The sequence below is a fragment of the Vidua chalybeata genome, chromosome 9, assembly GCF_026979565.1.
Source record: "Vidua chalybeata isolate OUT-0048 chromosome 9, bVidCha1 merged haplotype, whole genome shotgun sequence".
Lineage (NCBI taxonomy): Eukaryota > Metazoa > Chordata > Aves > Passeriformes > Viduidae > Vidua > Vidua chalybeata.
This window is the reverse complement of record NC_071538.1, coordinates 5,477,774-5,496,854: the sequence shown is the minus strand read 5'-3', so window position 1 is coordinate 5,496,854 and position 19,081 is coordinate 5,477,774. Positions and strand designations below refer to the sequence as shown.

Genomic DNA, 19,081 nt, shown 5'->3' with positions numbered 1-19,081 from the left:
AAAAATCAAAGTACACTTGGAATTCAAAGGACAGAGAAAAATCCATTTTATGGAAATTCCTAAGAGGAAATTCTTGTGGGTGAAAAATGTGTTTTCCCCCCAAGCTTTTTTTCCCAATATATAATTGGGAAGCCAAACCAGAATTTTTCAGTTATAACTGCACCAAATTCTCGTTTTCACCCCTTCATTCATTCCCCAGAAGGAAAATCTTAATTGAGGAAGATCCTTCTTGTGTCCATTTCTCCTTCCAATAATTTAATGGAAAATTTTAACCAGGCTGCCCTTGGTTTTAGATTATGAGAAGAAAATTTATCCAATTTTGCCTTTATCAAGGAAAATATTGGAGCTTTGATAGGAAAACATGTCACAACATTGTAAAATTTAATTTTTATAGAATTGAATGTACAGAAATCATTTTGTAACTTAAATTGTGGCAGCTAAAAACCCCAGAAATTCAGCCCAGCTTGAGGGATTTGGAGAAAAAGGCCAAGCAGAGAATTCCTACATTCCACTGCCCACAACAGGCAAAGCCAAACGACGACTTTCCATGGAAAAATCTGAATTTTGACAGCAAAAAGAACGAGCGGGAATTCCCAGGAATAAAACCGGGGGGCTGAAATCAACCCTCTATTTTCACATGGCTCTCTTTTGGTACAGTCAGAGCCTGAAAGGATCAAGAATTAAAACCAGAATTCAAAACACTGGTTTTGAGTTTAAGGCTGAAAACTGAGCGAGATAAAATGGGTGATTTTAACAAAGGAAAGTGAAGGAAAAAGGAAAATAAAACCCCCACCCCATCATTACCATCTTTTTGTCCATAAAGTTGTTTAATTCCTGACTCCAAGCAGGAGGAGAAGGACAAGGATGGAAGGTTGCAAGGAGAGAGCTGGAAAATCTGATTATTTGAGGAATTCCAGCCCGAAATCCCGGCGGGACAGAGCAACCCAAAGGAGGGCAGAGGAGATCCACGGTGGCATCCCTGATGGAATTTCCCATTTCTGGCTGCTTTCAGCCCATTTCCCTAATTCCCAGTTTCCCCAGTGAACACATTCCCTGTGAGCACACACAAACACTGAAATACCTCCCCTCAATTCTGGTTTTTTAGATAAATATCATTATTTTTAGGCCCTGCCATACCATTCACTGTGCAATCCCTATTTTTCCTACCAGGACCTGCTCCAGCCTTTCCCATTTCCCAGATGAGCTCTCCCCGTTTTTTCATCCCTAAACTGATTTTTCTGGGGGATTTGAACATCCTGTTGGACTCCTGAGAGCAATCAGGAATATTCTGATTTTATTCTGGTTTTTTTTCTTTTTCTTTTACCTCAGGAGGGATCTGGAATCTGCCCCGTGGCACAAACATCCCTTTGGCTGGGGTGAGAATTCCCTGACAGGTCCATTTGGATCCACGGCTCCCAACCCCTCTCCCATCCCTCATTCCCACCTGGAGAGCTCCTGATTTATCCCCAGATTCCCTCTGGTCCCTTAGGACGTGCCTTTGCACATTAAATCCCAGATTTTGACTATTCTGCCCTCAGACTCCTGCCCATTTTTGGGGGACTGCAACTTTTCCTCCTCAAGAAGCAAATTCATCCTGAAGTCCAGGAGAAATCCTGGTTTATTTTTTTTTTCCCTACATCAGGACTCGCTCCTTTGGATGGCACTTTTCCCAGCAGGTCCTGCAGGAAAAGAACTCCTGCTCCCAAAAAATCCTTTTGAGTTACACTCAGCTGATCAACCACTGTCCATCTTCCCTTATATCATGGAATCATTAATTGTTTTTTTTTTTTTTTTTTGCTAAAAACCTTCAGTAGAATTTCTTTTATAAATGCAAAAAAAAACCCCCACCCCAAAAACTCACAGAAGCATCACCACTGCATTGCTACCAATCCAAATATTTGGCACTTTTGGAAATTCCAGGTGAATAAATGTGAATACCCCAGCACTTACTTTGGTAGAGTTTTCAAGTGGTTTTCTCTTAACTCCAAAATTCGCAATTTGACAAGTCTGGAAATAGGAGAGAAAATAATTAATGCATTCAAAGAATCTATCAGAACCATTTGAAATTATTCTTTTAATTTTAAGAAATGTGTTTTATGCAAAATAATCCAACGTCCAATTCTTGTGGGACAAAAAATCAGAGCCAAATAATTTCTGTACTGTAATGTCTGCCCTGACCTGAACTCTCATGAAAAGCTCTGGCATTTATCAGGTGTTCCCAGCAATTTTAAATTCATTTTATTCATGACTCCAGCAAGGCAAACACAGGAAAAGTTGGGAAGTTTGGAAGGAACAAACAAACAAAAAACCAACAAGAAGAAAAGAGCAGGGTTTGTAAGTTTAAGGTCAAATAGATCAGGCAGGAGGGACATAACAGCAATAATAAAGGAATTAGAGTCACTTCGTTCATATAAAATCAGCACTTGTGGAATAAAATGTTTTCTGCTAAAAGATCTGGGCTCCTAAACCTGCCCTTAATCCCAAAATCATCAGCCCAAGCCCCAGCAGGGCTCTGCCAGAGCAGGATGGGTACAAACACCACTCTGAGGGTTCCATCCATCCCTTCTCCTGGATATTTGGATTGACATCTGACACCAGGGGATGTGATTATAATAATTATTATTAAAGTGATAAGAATTACAATAATATATAGTTAATAACAAAATAATAATCATCATCATCATCCTCATCCCCAGCATTTTTATCTCCCCAGGCTTGAGCAGCCCAGCATCACTCCCAGCAGGATTTTGTCACATTTTGTCATTTGGTTTGGAGAGCTGAGCTGATGTTCCCATACATAATAAATAAATAAATAAATAAATAAACAAACAATAAAACAATTAGTAATAAAATAATTAATAATAAATAATTAATAAAAAACCAATAAAACTTTCACCCAAGTGGGTGCAGGGATCAGCCTAAAGCTGGGCTTGGGTGGGTTCTGTGACAACACCACAGCTTTGCTCTGCTGATCTTTTGTCTCCTGAGCTCCTCGCCCAGGGGGACAATCCAAGGGCAGAAATTCCAGCAGTTCCCAGTGGGATAAACTTTCTGCCAGGGCTGTGCAGGCTGGGGACCCCCCAGCTCCTGTGGGAATTGGGTTAACTCTGTGCCCACTGGGAAAAGAAAAGATTGTAGGGAGAGGAGAAGTGCTCTGAAGGGTTCGGTTTGATTCTTACTACTTTTTTTTTCCTTTTATTACTGTTAACAAAATTTTCTTTATACCCCTTTAAGGTTTTGAGCCTGCTCTGCCTTTCTCCTACTCCTGTCTCCCATCAGGAGGTGAGTGCACTGGTGAGTGGCCAGCACTGAACCCACCACACCAGTTGGTGCAGGGGCTGGGAGACCTAAAAACCTGCTGAAATCTCTAATTGGTGAAATCTCTAACCTGCTGAAACCTCTAATTGGCCAGCCAAACCCACCACACTCTGATCCCCCCCCCCACCTCTGCTCTGTCCTTACCCAACCTTTTTGGCTCTGCTCTCGCTGGGTTTATTTTTGCCCTCGCTCCCCACCCCTCCTGCTCTGCTGTCTCTGGACTCCTCTCCCTCGTTCTGCTTCCACATTTCACTTTTGCTTGTTCCACCACCCTCAGCCACTTCTTCCTGCCCTTCCGAGCCACAGCTCCTCACCCTCCTGTCCCTTTGTCACCAGGAGGGGACCTGAGAAGAAATCTGCTGCCCCTGGCCCTGCCACAGCTGAGTCACTGCAGAGGGATGAGCCTCTGCAAGCCCTGCTGGCCCTCACCTCCCCCCAGACTCCACCAGCTCACCACCCCGTTCCTGCTGACACAACACTCACCCATGAGAACAGGGCTGAAAAGCCAAAATCTCTGGGTTTTGTGCTCGGTTTTCCAAGGGGAGCCAGCTTTGAGCCAGTCCCTCGGAGCCTGAGCCGGGTTCAAGCACAGGAATGTGCTGTGGTGACTCATCCTTACCTTCCAAAGTTAGCTGGAAGAAACTCCAAAAAGGCATCGTTTAGATAGAGCTGGGTCAAATTTAGAAGTTGTGTGAAGCCATCTGGCAGCCTAAAAAAACAGAGCAAACCTTAATGCTCACCCCGAGTTGCCATGGAGATAATAACAATGTATATTTAGAAGCAGAAAGGTGACTTTCTCTCTCACCTACTTCTTCTACCCAAATTCTCCTGAAGAACTCACTTTTAACAGACATTTTTGCCCGTTCCCATCTTCACTGCATTGCTACAAACAGGAAATGGAAAGGCCTGGCACATTCAGGGGACAGCAGCCTTTTCTCCCTTCCTGCTTGAGGGATTTACACCAAAGTTGTTTCTTTTCTTTTCTTTTCTTTTCTTTTCTTTTCTTTTCTTTTCTTTTCTTTTCTTTTCTTTTCTTTTCTTTTCTTTTCTTTTCTTTTCTTTTCTTTTCTTTTCTTTTCTTTTCTTTTCTTTTCTTTTCTTTTCTTTTCTTTTCTTCTTCTCTTCTCTTCTCTTCTCTTCTCTTCTCTTCTCTTCTCTTCTCTTCTCTTCTCTTCTCTTCTCTTCTCTTCTCTTCTCTTCTCTTCTCTCTCTTCTCTTCTCTTCTCTTCTCTTCTCTTCTCTTCTCTTCTCTTCTCTTCCTCTTCTCTCTTCCTCTTCCTCTTCCTCTTCCTCTTCCTCTCTTTTCCTCTCATTCTTTGTCCCTCTCCCTCTTCCTTTCTCTCTATTTCTTTTAAACTGAAACATCAACATTTCACCCTTTCTCCCCTTCACTCCACTTTGTAAATCCTGGATTTACAACTCTTTTTTTTTTTTGTTGCTATTTTTGCAAGATTTTGGGAGGAATAAGGAATAAGGGTTGGCCAAGTGTCCAGATAAAGCCTCACCCCTGTGATCCGAGACTGCCCAGCCTGACTGGCACTAACAGAGTACTCAGATCTCAGACAAACCCACTCTGGGTTTAAATTAGAGACTATTTAAATTGTTTCAATTTAAACAATTAGAAAGACATTCAGATTAACCCTGCAAAAGGACTGGGTAAAAAGCTCTGAGCTCATTTGGTGCCCTTGGAATGAGCAAAACGAGCTCCTGGTACTCACTTGGACACGGGGTTGACGCTGGCTTCGATTATTGTTAAACACTTACAACACTTAATGTTTTCTGGGAAATCTTGAATTCCTAGAAAAAAAAAAAACATGGAAAGAGTATTAGATACACAAAAATATTTATTAGACACGGACAAATATTATCTACACAAAAACTGTTCGGCCTGTTCATAAATGCTTAACTGGGATTTCCAGCTCAGACTTCAGCTCGAGCAGGAGGGAAACAGAGTTTGGAATTATCATCCAAAAGGTGATGCTCTAAATAAATACATAAAAATACAAAATTATAAGTCTTCAGCTACTGCTTGATTTATATAATGTTCCAGGATTAACAGTGACATAACTTGTGCTGAGATTTGTCCCTTCATCCCTTCCCAAACTGCTTTTCTCTCACAGAATCCTCACAGTCTCCAGACCTCCCCTGACAGGAAATTTCCCAACACTTCCAGGAATTCCTAAGCCTCATTTTTTAAAAACTAAGACCCTTGAGCTCAGACAGCAAAGGTTTTTAGGCCCATTGATATGAAAATGCAGAATTGGGAATGCACAGCAGCAAACCAGTCCAGATAAATCCTGGGAATTGCTCAAATCCCTCACACAAGAGCCCAGCGAGCTCTGAACCCCTTTGGAAGTGGAATGCTCCTAAATGCATGGAAAACTGGCCTCACATTCCTGTTCCCAGCTGGGCAGAAGCCCCCAGAGAACAGGATACTGAAGAAAACTTGAATTTTTAAAGGAAAAACCAGAGCTGGACTTGCACAGAGCCTCCCCCAAAGCGCCGGGCGAGAAACCCGAGACAGAGCACGAATTTCTGCACCGCGAGGAGGAAAAGCTTCATCTCAGCTCCCAGTTTTTTTGGGGGGGATCCTGGGGATTGGGAGCCCTTGTGGATGTTCTCAGTTCAGTCAGAGAAAAAAAGAGAAAGATTTCTGCCAGGCTAAGACTGGGAAAAAATCCGAGAGGAATGTAAAAAATCTATTATCTTGCTTTCTGTTGTGATGCACTAAATAATCCCAGGGTCGTGGGCTCGAGCCCCACATTGGGCGCCAGCTGTAGGAATTCCCCTTGGTCCCCTCTGAGCACGGGGTGGGAATCCTACATGGATAAAAGACAAAAGGTGCTCTTCTCCTCAGGACTAAATCCTGTTTATTCTAAAGGAGCCACCTCAGATCCAGGTGACACCTCAGGGGGTAACAGAGGCCGAGGAGTCTGGTGGTGTCCGGAAGAGAGAGAGCGAATGTCTTGTCCCAGGGGGTTTTGAGCCCAGGGAAAAGTGGGGTGGGGCAGAACCGGGAAGCCACATCCAATGGGACACAGGAGGAGAAGGGGAGGGAGGAGCAGGTCAGGGAGAGCCCGTCACACCTGAGGCTTGGGGGGGGAGGGGAAAGGTGTGTGGGATAGACCAATGTGACACAGTGCAATATAAAAACTACTCCGTGCAAATTCCCAATCACCCAGTGCAAAACAACAACTAAATAATTATTTAGTGCATCACAACAGTTTTCTGTTCGTATTGTTTATAGATCTGTTCTGCCACACTGACCTAAGCCCAGTGTACCGATCAGGTGAAATGTTTTTACTTTAAGACCAATGGAATTAACGTTCACGATGTTCTCTATAAAAGAGAGAAGTGCTTTTGAATAAACACTCATTTTGCCTTCTGAAATCGTGCGAGTCATTTCGCCCGTCCCTGGCTCAGCAGCATCGAGCCCTCACCGTTCTTGCTGATGTCGAGCTCGCGGAGGTTGACCAGGCTGGCGATGGACGTCGGGAGGCTGGACAGGTCGTTGTCGGGGATGCTCAGCTTCCGCAGGGCTTGGCAGTTGAACAGTTGCTGTTCCGGGGGTTCCATGGGGAGACAAAAAAAAAGAAAAAAAAAAAAATCCATTTGGGATCGTTACTTGTCAGGGTCAGCTTGTTGGGACCCCAGCAGTGTGGAAGTCCTTTCCCTAACCCGTGCAGCCAAAGAAGGAGCCTGGAATGCTCCCATTGCACTTTCGAAGTTGTTTATTCCTTCTTATCTACAACATTCTTTCTCTGACCTGCCCAGCTCTGCCTAGCAAGGAGGCCATGGCAGTCTGACCTCGAGCCTTGGGTGGCTCCCACCTTATACACTCAAAACTACGTGTGTGTGTTTACAATTTATTACCAATTCCCATCACCTGTGTTAGGCTGTGAATCTCTGCCTTAAACCAACAGAAAAGTGTCACCAGCACAGCAACACATGGAGGGCAAGAAGGAGAAGAAGGCCAGGACACACCCAAATCCCTCCATCTTGACCCCTTGAATCCCATTCTAAAAATCCCAAAATTCTACTTTTCCACCCTGTGTTAATTCACCTACCACACTGCTCAAACCCTTTTGGCTTGTAATTCCTCACACAGAGTTGTCAGTTTTTCCCACGGGCTAAAATGGAAGCCACAGGTGGTTTTGACTTTGTGCCAAGGTCTCCGAGCCCCCTGCCAGGGGCTCGAGACAGCCAGGGCAGCCAGAGGGGTGTGCTGGGCTCCCACAGTTACTGACACACAAACAGCACAAACCCCCGTTGGCCACAGCAGAGTTCAACCCTCCCAGTGGGGTTTTTGGGATGGCGTTCCCACGGTTGGCAGGGATAAGACGAGCAGGTCATGGGGAGCAGGGATGTTCAAGGACACCCAAAAGCTGTAAATTCATTGCAATCAATATCTTGTGATTCTGATATCACTGCACATAATCTATATTTGTTGGTGTATTTCATATTTGTCATAGAAATTCCAATTTTTGTGCCTCCCGGTAAATTAAAATATTTGATTTCATGATTAAATTTCATGGCAGATTTTAAATTACTGTGTCTGTATTCAGATTAAGTAATTATCCTCAAGATCCAAAAAAATGCTTTGGCATTATTCAAAGGATACTTCCTTGAAATCCCTGCCCAAAATTCAGGACTCAATTCTAATTTTTCCATCAAATTCCAATTTTATAGAAGTGGATTCCCAGTTTTCACCAGGAATTCCTTTGGGAGCTGAGGAGAGCTGGGAACTCAGAGTTCTGACCCCACCTGGACACACTCAAGGCTTTGGAAGTGCTGGAGGGAGAAGCCCAATTAAAAATCTTCCCTCTGGAATGATTTCATGAAGTGCTGTTGCACCAGAAGGAATATGAGACATGGAATGTGGGAATGAGGTCCCAAAATTGCCTTTTTTTCACCCATTGGGTGCTTAACAGATGTTTTTCCCAGTTTCCAGAGCTCCCTGGCCATCAGGATTTTGTTGGAATCATCATTCCCTCTGCCCATGAACAACTCTAATTCCTCTCAGACCAAATCCAGGTGATGTTCCCAAGCTCTGAGTTATGAAATCAGGGTTTTATTCTGCACCTCTGGGGAGAATTCCAGCCCACTCATGTTTTTCTGGATGCTGATTCCAATGACTCCACTCTCATCCAGATCAATTTTCCCTTTATTAGTCATCAATTCACTTGACTCATACAAATAAAGGATTTTTTTTGCAGCAGGAGAATGAAGTCAAAGGCAAAGAGAATAAAAAGACTTTGCTGGATTTAGCCAGAAAAGAGAGTTAGAAGTATAAAAACATCTTGTAAATCCTTAATAAACCAGAGAAATACAAGAAATGAAGAACTAAAAATCAGCAGGAAAAGAATCATCATTATGATACCTAAAATGGAAAGTAAAAATAAAATCAGGCAGAATGAGTTTAAGGCATCAATGTAAAATAATTTACTGGACTCTAGAGCATCACATGAAATTAAAGTAGAGCTGGACTTAACTAAGTTGTTTCCTCATTAAATAAAAAAAATGATCAAGAGTTTTGATTCAAAAGAATTTTGTAATATCAGGGGCACAGAATATTTGACAAAGAACAGAAAATGACCAAAAATTTCCTCTGGAATAAATTATTTGAAAATACATTTACAGAGGGAGGAGAGAATGGTAGAATTTAATGTATAACACAAAAGTTCATGTTAAGTAATACAGTGCCAGTTTCATGGGGGAAAAAAGGCATTTTCTCTCCTGGAATACTAATTCAGTGATGAAAAAAAAAGCCTTGAGCTCTGCAGCAAAAACACCTCGAGCAGAAAATTTGATAAAGGAATTATTTCAGCTGTTGAATTCCTGGTAACAATTAATAAAGGCTTAAGACAAAAACCGATGAGTGCTATTAACACTGCCATTAATCTTCCCTTCCACATGGCCAAGATTATGTTAAACTCGATGTACTCTAAATTAAAATTATCACCTTCATCCCAGTTTCAGCATTTTTGGACCTCTTCCCTTTGGTCTGCATTTTTTCCATACAGGATTCTGGCACCTTGCTCTGATATATTTGCTTTCTGAAACACTTCGATCATTCCAAGAGGCCCAGCCCAAATACCCCAAAAATCCCTCCCTAAATGAGACACTTCAAATATTCCTCAGTAGCAGAAGGAAAAGAAGGGAATTTATTATTATTATCACTATTAGAGGAAGAAGAAAAGGAAGAAAAGGAAGGAGAAGAAAGAAAAGGAAGAAGAAAAGGAAGAAAAGGAAGAAAAGGAAGAAGAAAAGGAAGAAAAGGAAGAAGAAAGAAAAGGAAGAAGAAAAGGAAGAAAAGGAAGAAGAAAAGGAAGAAAAGGAAGAAAAGGAAGAAGAAGAAAGAAAAGGAAGAAGAAGAAAGAAAAGGAAGAAGAGGAGAAGATGGGACCTCAGGGTTTCCTGAGCAGGTTCTCCCCAGGATCCATTTGGGATTTCTGGGGATAGAACCCAGCTGGCTCTGTGCTGTGTCTCCAGGAGAGCTCAGGCAGCTCTCCACAGCATTTTTCCATGAAAATAAAGGGATTTTGGTGGCCCTGCCCCACCATCTGTGCAGAATTCCTCCATGGAGTGAGATCTCTCAAGCAATGAACCATCACATCCCAGCAAAGCAACCCCATGGCTTGGAAAAAGCCCATTTTGTACTTTTGTAAATGGAATTTTGACAAAGTCTCTGCGCAGCAAAACCGGGAAATTTGCTGTGAGATGACGGAGAATGAAGCAGTGTTTAATTAAAGATTTGTAAGCATCTTTCATCACTGAGGAGAAAAATTCCATTATGGCCTGGATCCCATTCCTTCATGCTTCATTATGGAGCCTGCACCTGCCATTAATTGGTTTCTCCACCTTTCCCTCCTTTGTTTCCAGAACATTTTGGTTGCAGTAACTTTTAATTCCTTATAGCAAACCCTGATCAGCAGGATAAGGGATTGGAAGGTTCCAGAAGGGGAGTTTTACATGGGAAGGATGGCTTGGATGATCTCAGGGCAGTTATGAAACTCCTGCTTGGAGAGTTGGCATTTCCCAGGAATGTGCCACAGGGATAAAGGGCTGGTCCTGACAGGGAGGACAGCCCTGGCATTCCCAAGAATATTCCACAGGGATAAAGGGCTGGTCCTGACAGGGAGGACAGCCCTGGCATTTCCAGGATCCCACAGGGATAAAGGGCTGGTCCTGACAGAGAGAGCAGCCCTGGCATTCCCAGGAATGTCCCACAGGGATAAAGGGCTGGTCCTGACAGAGAGAGCAGCCCTGGCATTCCCAGGAATGTGCCACAGGGATAAAGGGCTGGTCCTGACAGGGAGGACAGCCCTGGCATTCCCAAGAATATTCCACAGGGATAAAGGGCTGGTCCTGACAGAGAGAGCAGCCCTGGAATTCCCAGGAATGTCCCACAGGGATAAAGGGCTGGTCCTGACAGGGAGGACAGCCCTGGCATTCCCAAGAATATTCCACAGGGATAAAGGGCTGGTCCTGACAGGGAGGACAGCCCTGGCATTCCCAGGATCCCACAGGGATAAAGGGCTGGTCCTGACAGAGAGAGCAGCCCTGGCATTCCCAGGAATGTCCCACAGGGATAAAGGGCTGGTCCTGACAGGGAGGACAGCCCTGGCATTCCCAGGAATGTGCCACAGGGATAAAGGGCTGGTCCTGACAGGGAGGACAGCCCTGGCATTCCCAAGAATATTCCACAGGGATAAAGGGCTGGTCCTGACAGAGAGAGCAGCCCTGGAATTCCCAGGAATGTCCCACAGGGATAAAGGGCTGGTCCTGACAGGGAGGACAGCCCTGGCATTCCCAAGAATATTCCACAGGGATAAAGGGCTGATCCTGAAGGAAAAGCAGGGATGGAGAGGATCCAAAGCCAGTGGTGGCTCCTGATCCACGTACTAGATACCAGAGGAATTTCCAGGGCCAAAACCGTTTCTTTTGGAGAAATGTTTTTCCCAGTTTCAGGCTCCAAGCTACCCCATTCCTGTGCTGTGAAGAAGGAGCAGGAGGCCCTTCTCCTCCCAGTCCCAATCTCCTCCTGACTCCAAGGAACATCCCTGGAGCCCCCATCTCCACCTGTCCCCAGGAGCTCCAGCAGCCCCAGAGCCGGGCGCACATCCCAGGCTTTGCCCTGGCACCCCAGCAGGACATGGATTACCTTGGGAAGCTCCTCAATCTGGTTGGCATCGAGGTAAAGCTCCTCCAGGGTCCTCTCGAAGTTGAAGACCTCCTTTGGCACCTGCTGCAGGCCACAGTGGGAATAATCCAGCACGGAGACGATCTCCTCCTCCCCGCGGAAACACCGGCACGGCACCAGGCGGCCGATGAGCTTCCTTTTGCTTGTCATCTCCAAGCAGCATACTGAGGGGAAAAGGGAGGAAAAATGGGATTTCAGCAGCGTTTCAGGAGAATGTTCTTGGGAATTACCCTCAGGACTTCAGCTCGTTAAAAGCAGCTCTCCCCAGGGATATCCGGAGCGTGCGTCGTGCGGCGTCTGCGGCACCTTGCTGGAATGGGAAGGTGGGATTTGGAGTGCAATGGGAAACCCTGGGCCCTGCAGCTGTTCCCTGCTCTGCGGTGGAAGGGAACACACCAAGCCCAGCCACAAGCCCGGCTTCCACGGGAAAATGGGAAGGCACAGAATCCAAACCCATCCATGGAAGCTCAGAGCCAAGGCCGGTCCCTGGCCCAGTCCTGGCACCTGGGTGTGATTCCCATGGGAAATGGGCATTATCCCCGGATCCCCCACAGCAGCAGAGCTCCCACAGCTGCTCCCACGGGCTCCTGCAGCAGCTGAGGAAAGCAGGGATGGAACCCTTGGCTACAGAGCGATCCCAAACCATTCCTGCTCCTCCCATGCCACCAGGCTCTGCTGGAAGCTCCAAGAGGGGATTTACCAAAACCAATTCCCTTTCCTGCACTAAAATACACATCCAGGAAGTTTTCCCAAACTTCTCCCACCCTCAATCCCAGTGGTGCAGACCCTCCCTCACCCCCAGCGTGCGTGGGCACCCCTAACTCAGTGAGTAACTTTACACAGTGCCCTACTCCTTGTGGAACAAAACCACTTCAGGATGGAGGGAATGCTCCAAAAGTGGATTTGGAGCACGTCAAGCAGTCCCTAAATCCATCCTGGACACCTTTAGCAGTTACTTCAACATTCTGGATAAACCAGGCTGTCCTGAAACGTATTTACCACAAAGGCGAGGAGGGCTCAACCTTCAACTCCCATTTTCCAAACCACTTCCAAGATTTTGAGTTATAGTTAGGAAAAAAAAATGCACTAAATTAGTCCAAATAAAGCAAAGTAAGTTCTTTGGAGCAAGCACCAGTATGGAATGGCAGGACCTGGGCCACAGTTGAAAGGAGTAGAATTTCACACCCTGTGGGCTCGTGGTAATTAAACATTTTATTAATTTCAGCATTATTAATTCCTACCCTGGACTAATTCCAGCTTTGGTAATTACATTTTCCTTCCCTACATTTTGCTCTGTCCTGATGTTCAGAGATCCTTTCCTTGGGGCTGGTGCTTGCTGGTGGAAAAGGCTCAGCCCAGGAGCCACCCCCTGACTGAGCTGAGTCAGGGACACAGCAGCTCAATCCATTCCTTGATCCCTGCCAGGGGTTCCTCATCCCTCTTCCACTCCCCCTGGAAGCACCAGAGCTCGGTGCTTTTCCCCATTTAAGAACTAAAATTCCCCACAGCCGAGTCCTGAGGTCATTGCCCCACGTCACACATTACACAGGAAGATCAGAGCCTCCAAAAGAGCTCAAAAATCAGATTATTTCTGGAATAAAGACAGATAAATGAGGAAAGCAGCATAAAATAACCTGCTCCTTTTCAGCTCCAGCAAGCAGCTCATTATCAGTTCCTGCAGTTTATTGTCTTATAAAGAAACTCCTTCATCTGAGGAAAACAGGAGCTTTATGGAAATCAATTACAATAAATTACAATCCCTTCTCAATTCATGCACCTTTTGTGCAGGAAAACACTAATCCCTGTTTATCAGGAGTCACAGGAGAAGACATTTCCCTCACCTGCTGGAAAGTCTGAGAAAACTGCTGCAGGTTCACCCGGCTGATTTAAGGAAGGGATGAAACAGCTCAACAAATTCCAACATTCCAAATGTCTTGGGAAGGAATTCCTGGCTGGGATGGAATTCCCAGAGAAGCTGTGGCTGCCCCTGGATCCCTAAAAGTGTCCCAGGAGCAGCCTGGGACAGTGGAAGGTGTCCCTGCCACGGCAGGGGTGGGATGGGATGAAATTTAAGATCCTTTCCAAGCCCAGCCATTCTGGAATTCTGGGATCTCCTGAAGAGTCCAGCAGGGGCTGCAGAGCAGAGGTGGTGAAAATGCTGCTACAAAGATCTCCAGAAGTGGCCTCTGTGTGATTGGCAGGATAAATCAATTCTTAATTTGCTGTTTTGCAGGATACATTAATGATGGATTTAATTTTTCTCCCAAACAAGTTTTCCACGGAACGCTTCACAGAAGTGCTGGTACCTCAGGGAGTTGTTGCAGTGCCACAACCAGAGCCAAAATTCAACAAATAACCAGAAAAAGCAGAGCCCAAATCCAGCCAGGGCCAAAGGCAGCAGGTTCTGGGCTCTCAGGGGCCAGCCTGAGCTGTCTGACCGGGCAGCAAACATCAAACCCCTCCTGCCCTTCCCATTTCACTCAGAAAACTCCAAGAAATCCCAGTCGTGGGGATCTGGCAGAGCTAGGAAGTTACAGAGAAATGCTGAAAACCAATAACTTGGAAGTGTGGATGGGAGCGTGGCAGGGCTGGGATGAGCAGTAAAACATTTGCCAGAGGGTTCAGAAAATAGGGATTATTTCCAGAGCAGCAGGGAATTCTCCTCAGTGCCTCCTTTGTCACACATCTCACACAAGGGATGGTTTTTCTGCTCCTGTTTTCTTTCTCTTTTAGCAGCACAATCAACACCATTAATATGGAATTCCTTCCCAGTGTCCCATCTAAACCTCCCCTTCTTTAAAGCACATCCCTCTTTTCTCCAAATCCCGTAAAAGACTTGTTTGGAAAGCAGGAGCCCTTTCTGGAGCATTAACCAGGATTTCTGGGGGGGTTCCAGGGCAGCTGCTCCCTCCTCTGACCTAAGGAAGGCACTGGGAATTTCCCAGTTTGTTCCAACACCCCAGAATTTACATTTTCTCTGCCAAAAGAGATTTGATAACGGGGACTACACATAAGAAATGGAACAAAGCTGAGCTTAAGGTTGGAATTAAAAAAGAAAACAACCCTCAAATTTCCTTCAGTCCAAAGCCCTTTCCCCACAGATATTCTCCTGCCACTGGCCAGAAATCCACTTATGTTTCCTTTCTTCCCTTTAATTAATTCTGTGGGCTGCCTGGCTGATTTCCAGTGTCCAGTTGCAGCCTGGGTCACTGCAATAATTAGGGAACTTCAAAGCCCTCGGAGCCATCTTCATTTCCAGCACCACGTTTCAATTAGAAACACAACCCTGTTAATAATTCAGAGCCTTGAAGGAACGGAGGAAGGTTCTCTCTGCACTTACAACCACGTGGAACCTTTCTACAGCTCTGCCACCTCCTCATCCAGATTTTGGGTTTGAAATTTGCTGCTCACCTTTCTGTGAGCTGCAGCTTTGTGGGCACCGGCTTTGCAGGAACGCCGGGAGTTCTCAGCACTTTGTTTCTTTGCTCTGGGAGTTGTGTAACTCTCACTACCTCTACCTTGCGTTCTTCATCCCAAACTTTTGTCTCCAGCTGTAATCCCGTACTTGTGACACGGGAATTGTGCTTATGTAAGCTCTGACATCAGTCCTTGCTGCTGTTTGGCATTTCCTCCCCATTTTCCCATTCAGAAGAGGCCTCTGATGAGGTGCAATCTGCTTATTCTCTGCCTGAAAAGCAGCGTCGCTCCTCCTGAGCAATCTTGATTTCCCCAGGAGGCATCCCGAGGGGAAGGAGCACCCCCAGCCTGGGTGCTGCCCCTGTGCCCAGGTGAGAGCCCACCTGCAGAGCTGCCCCAGCCCTGTCCCAGCACAGGGAGGAGCTGGAGCTGCTGCAGAGAGCCCGGGATGAGCAGAGGGATGGAGCAAGGAGGACAGGACGCAGGGAGAGGCTTTCCACTGCCAGAGGGCAGGGATAGGTGGGATAATGGGAAGGAATTCCTGGCTGGGAGGGTGGCACAGGTGCCCAGAGCAGCTGTGGAACCCTGGCAATGCCCAAGGCCAGGCTGGACAGGGCTGGGAGCAGCCTGGGACAGTGGGAGGTGTCCCTGCCATGGCAGGGAGGGTGGAATCTTCGATGTCCCAAAAAAACATCGGAGGGGATTGGTCACAGGTTGGGCTCAGAGACCTTGGAAAGCTTTTCCAGCCTCAGGAATCCTGGGATTCTCCACTAGAAGTCTCTCCACTTTATCCAAGGTCCACTTTTCCACATCCTGTTTAGAAACAAGAAGCATTTTGTCCCAAACTCCCCCCCTGAGCCAGGTGAGGGAGGAGGGAATGTCCCTGTTCTGCTCCTGATTGGAAATGCAAAATTAGGGATTTATTCCGGTTGTAGAAGCCATTGGTAATAGTCTTCATTAACCTTCCTAAAAGATTAAGGAACCCTGGCTCTAAAGTCACAATAACAGAATGATTAGGGAGCTTCCAAAGGGGAATAGGTCTTATCAAAGAGAGGGGTGTGCAATATTATCTGAATTGTTTTCCTGCTCAGAAATTCCCAGATAAGCAGCATATCTCCCCCAGAAATGCCATTTAATGCTGGTAATTGAATGCTCTTCATTATGTCCCCATTACAATGGTCTGCATTCAGGTTCACATTCAGATCTGGCTAATCCTAAAATAAAATAACCAAGCATGAAAAATCAGATTTCAGCTTTTGTCTCCCGGGAATATTAATGAGGGGAAGTTTCCCTGGCTTTGCTGCAAGTCCTGGGAGGTCCCTGGAGACATGAACACCTTGAGATCTGGGAAAGGTGCAGAAAAGGGGTGAAGTAAAATTGAGTAATTATTTCTACCAAGTATCAGTTTTGAATGCCCAGACCTTACACCTTTGGGATAAAAAGGCAAACCTTTATCTTTTCTGGTAAGATATTCGTTGATTCCAAAGGTTACTATTGGCCTTGCCTCGAAATTCCCAAATTCCTTCCTTGAAATCCCTACCTGAAGGAGCTTTTCTGAGTAAATGGTTTTGGATAATCCTAGATGATGATGACTCCAATTGCAAAGGCATTTTAGTGACAGCAAAAGCAGTTGTTGGGGTTGGTTTGATTATCAATGATCTGTGTCCTGTTCTCCCTACAGACACTTCTTGCACAACCTCAAGGAAAACCCCGGATTCTTTTTATAAAAATGACAGAATTCCAGTAATTTGTTGCACATTAGTGGCACATGTTGAAAATTAATCATTATGCCGTTAATTGCTAGAAATTCCAATCACTCTGACAGCTCAGCCTGCAGACATTTCAGCAGGAGAAAATCCCAATAAACAAGAGACATTTCTTGGGGAAGCGTGCTGTCTGGAAATCAGGGAATTTACATTTCTGCTTGGATCTTTGATGTGTCACAGCTTTTATGTGAAGTAATCCTTCCGTTTAGGAGATGATGTGCTGTGAAATTTGGGATGAAATGGGCTTTATTTGATGCTTTAGGGAGCAATGGCTGGAAGTGCTCTCCGAAGGAACAGCAGAGAAAACATCGTTTACCTGCTGAAGGCACCACGGAAACAAATTGGGATTTAAGTAGGAACAACAAAACTTCTGGGTTTCTTCCTCACAGGTTCCTACAGAATCCCCAGTGGTTCCCGTCACAATCCAGCTGCATTATTCCTGACACACGGATCAGCTTAGCAGGACTGCAGCAGGAAAAGGGGGGGCACTCTGCTGGGCTGGCAGTGCCAGGGAGGGGAATGGGAACCACAGACTGCAGCCAGGACAGGGAGTTTTAACTAAAAGTGCCAGCTCTGACTGCAGTGAGAGCTGACCCTCTGCACAGGCGTGCAATCACAGAACCCTGGAGTTGCTAAGGCTGGAAAAGATCTCTGAGATCTGCGAGTTCTGCTGTTACCCAGCAGCCCTGGCCAGGTCCCCAGGTGCCACATCCACACGTTCCTTGAGCACCTCCAGGGATGGGCACTCCAAACCTCCCTGGGCAGCTCCTCCCAATCCCTGACCCCCCTTTTCATGGGGAAATTCCTGCTGCTGTCCACCCTGAGCCTGCCCTGGCCCAGCCTGGGGCCATCCCCTCTCCTCCTGTCCCTGTTCCCTGGAGCAGAGCCTGACCCCCCTGGCTGTCCCCTCCTGGCAGGAGCTGTGCAGAGCCACAAGGGCTCCCTGAGCCTCCTTTTCTCCAGGCTGAGCCCCTTCCCAGCTCCCTCAGGGATTTTCCAGCCCCTTCCCAGCTCCCTCAGCCTCTCCTGGGGCTCCAGACCCTTCCCAGTTCCATTCCCTGCCCTGGACACGCTCCAGCCCCTCAGGGTCCCTCTTGTCCTGAGGGATGAGGGACCTTTCCCTGCCTCTCTCCCATGGGATGGGACATTCCCACTGGAGCAGGTATTACTGAAGTTCCAAACTGGAGATTCAAGCTCATTTCTGTATTTCCCAAATCTCTGGAATGCATGCAGCGAACCACCTGGAAAATGTGTGGCTCCCTCAGCGTGGGAAATGTTCCCATCCAGTCCCAGAACCTTTTCCTTTCTGAACAAAGCAGGGATTTTTGAACCATTAAAATTCCAGTTCTGATCCTCTGCCCGATTTTCTGCCACCCCCCCCCCAATTGTACCTTGAGAGTTTCTATCCCATGAGGTGCCCATTCTTATGGGTATTTTATGGATATTCCCACTATTTCCCAGCTTTCATTTACCTTCTTTGCTCTTTGCTATTACCCAGCAACAACTTCTCACCTGGGCCATCCTCTCCTTCCTTCCCATTCCAATGCTCCTGGATTCCCTCCCTCCACACATCCCCTTCCCATTCCAAGCACAGGTCCCACCCCCAGACCCCTCCTCTGGCTCCCACCCTCTTCCCTGATCTCCCCAAACTCTCTACAGCTGGGTTTAAAGTTCTGCACCCTCACAATTATTTCCTGCCTTTCCGTCCTATGGAATTATCCTTTCTTTACTATGGAATTACCCTCTCTTCTAGGAATTCCTACAGAAACATTCCACTGACCTGCACAAACATCGATTTAGTTCTTCCCCTTGCTCATTCCCAACTAAAAACTTTTCCCTGCTCACTCTGCTCTTTATATTTTGGCAAAAAAAAAAAGCACAAACCATTGTGCTGTCCACCCTTCCTCTTTGTCCTTTGTCCTTCCCTTCCCTGGCTGTGGCTGCAGTGCTGGAAGATGCTTCCATGGCTGCTCGTAAATGGGATTCTGGGAACGCCAAAGCCTGAGGCTGTGCAGGGAATGTCAGCACCAGGGAAATCTCAAAGGCACAATTCCCACAAGCAGTCATGAAAATTGGTTCCTCAAATATGAGAAAATGATTTTACATTAAACCTGACATTTATCTCCATAAACACCCCATTATCCAGGAACTCCTGAGCCTGTCTCCTCTGTATTTCAGTGCATAGCATGGAATCCTGGAATGGGAGGGACCCTAAATCCCACCCAGTGCCACCCCTGCCATGGCAGGGACACCTCCCACTGTCCCAGGCTGCTCCAAGCCCCATCCAGCCTGGCCTTGGGCACTGCCAGGGATCCAGGGGGAAGCCACAGGTTGCCCAGAGAATATTCCCTCATAAAATGCCTCACTGGCAAGTGGT

The 19,081-nt window shown here is 46.3% G+C and overlaps 1 protein-coding gene across 4 annotated transcripts in view; it reads right to left on the bottom strand.

The window, feature by feature from the left end:
• LRRC7 (leucine rich repeat containing 7) overlaps nt 1-19,081 on the bottom strand; it is a 109,213-nt gene that overhangs the window by 51,621 nt on the left and 38,511 nt on the right. For all 4 annotated transcript variants that reach the window (XM_053950428.1, XM_053950429.1, XM_053950430.1 and 1 more), the window contains exons 2-6: nt 11,483-11,685; nt 6,759-6,876; nt 5,037-5,115; nt 3,938-4,027; nt 1,951-2,007 (exon numbers count right to left, since the gene is read on the bottom strand). In XM_053950428.1, the coding sequence (XP_053806403.1) occupies nt 1,951-2,007; nt 3,938-4,027; nt 5,037-5,115; nt 6,759-6,876; nt 11,483-11,685 (547 nt within the window). The remainder of the gene's footprint in view (nt 1-1,950; nt 2,008-3,937; nt 4,028-5,036; nt 5,116-6,758; nt 6,877-11,482; nt 11,686-19,081) is intronic.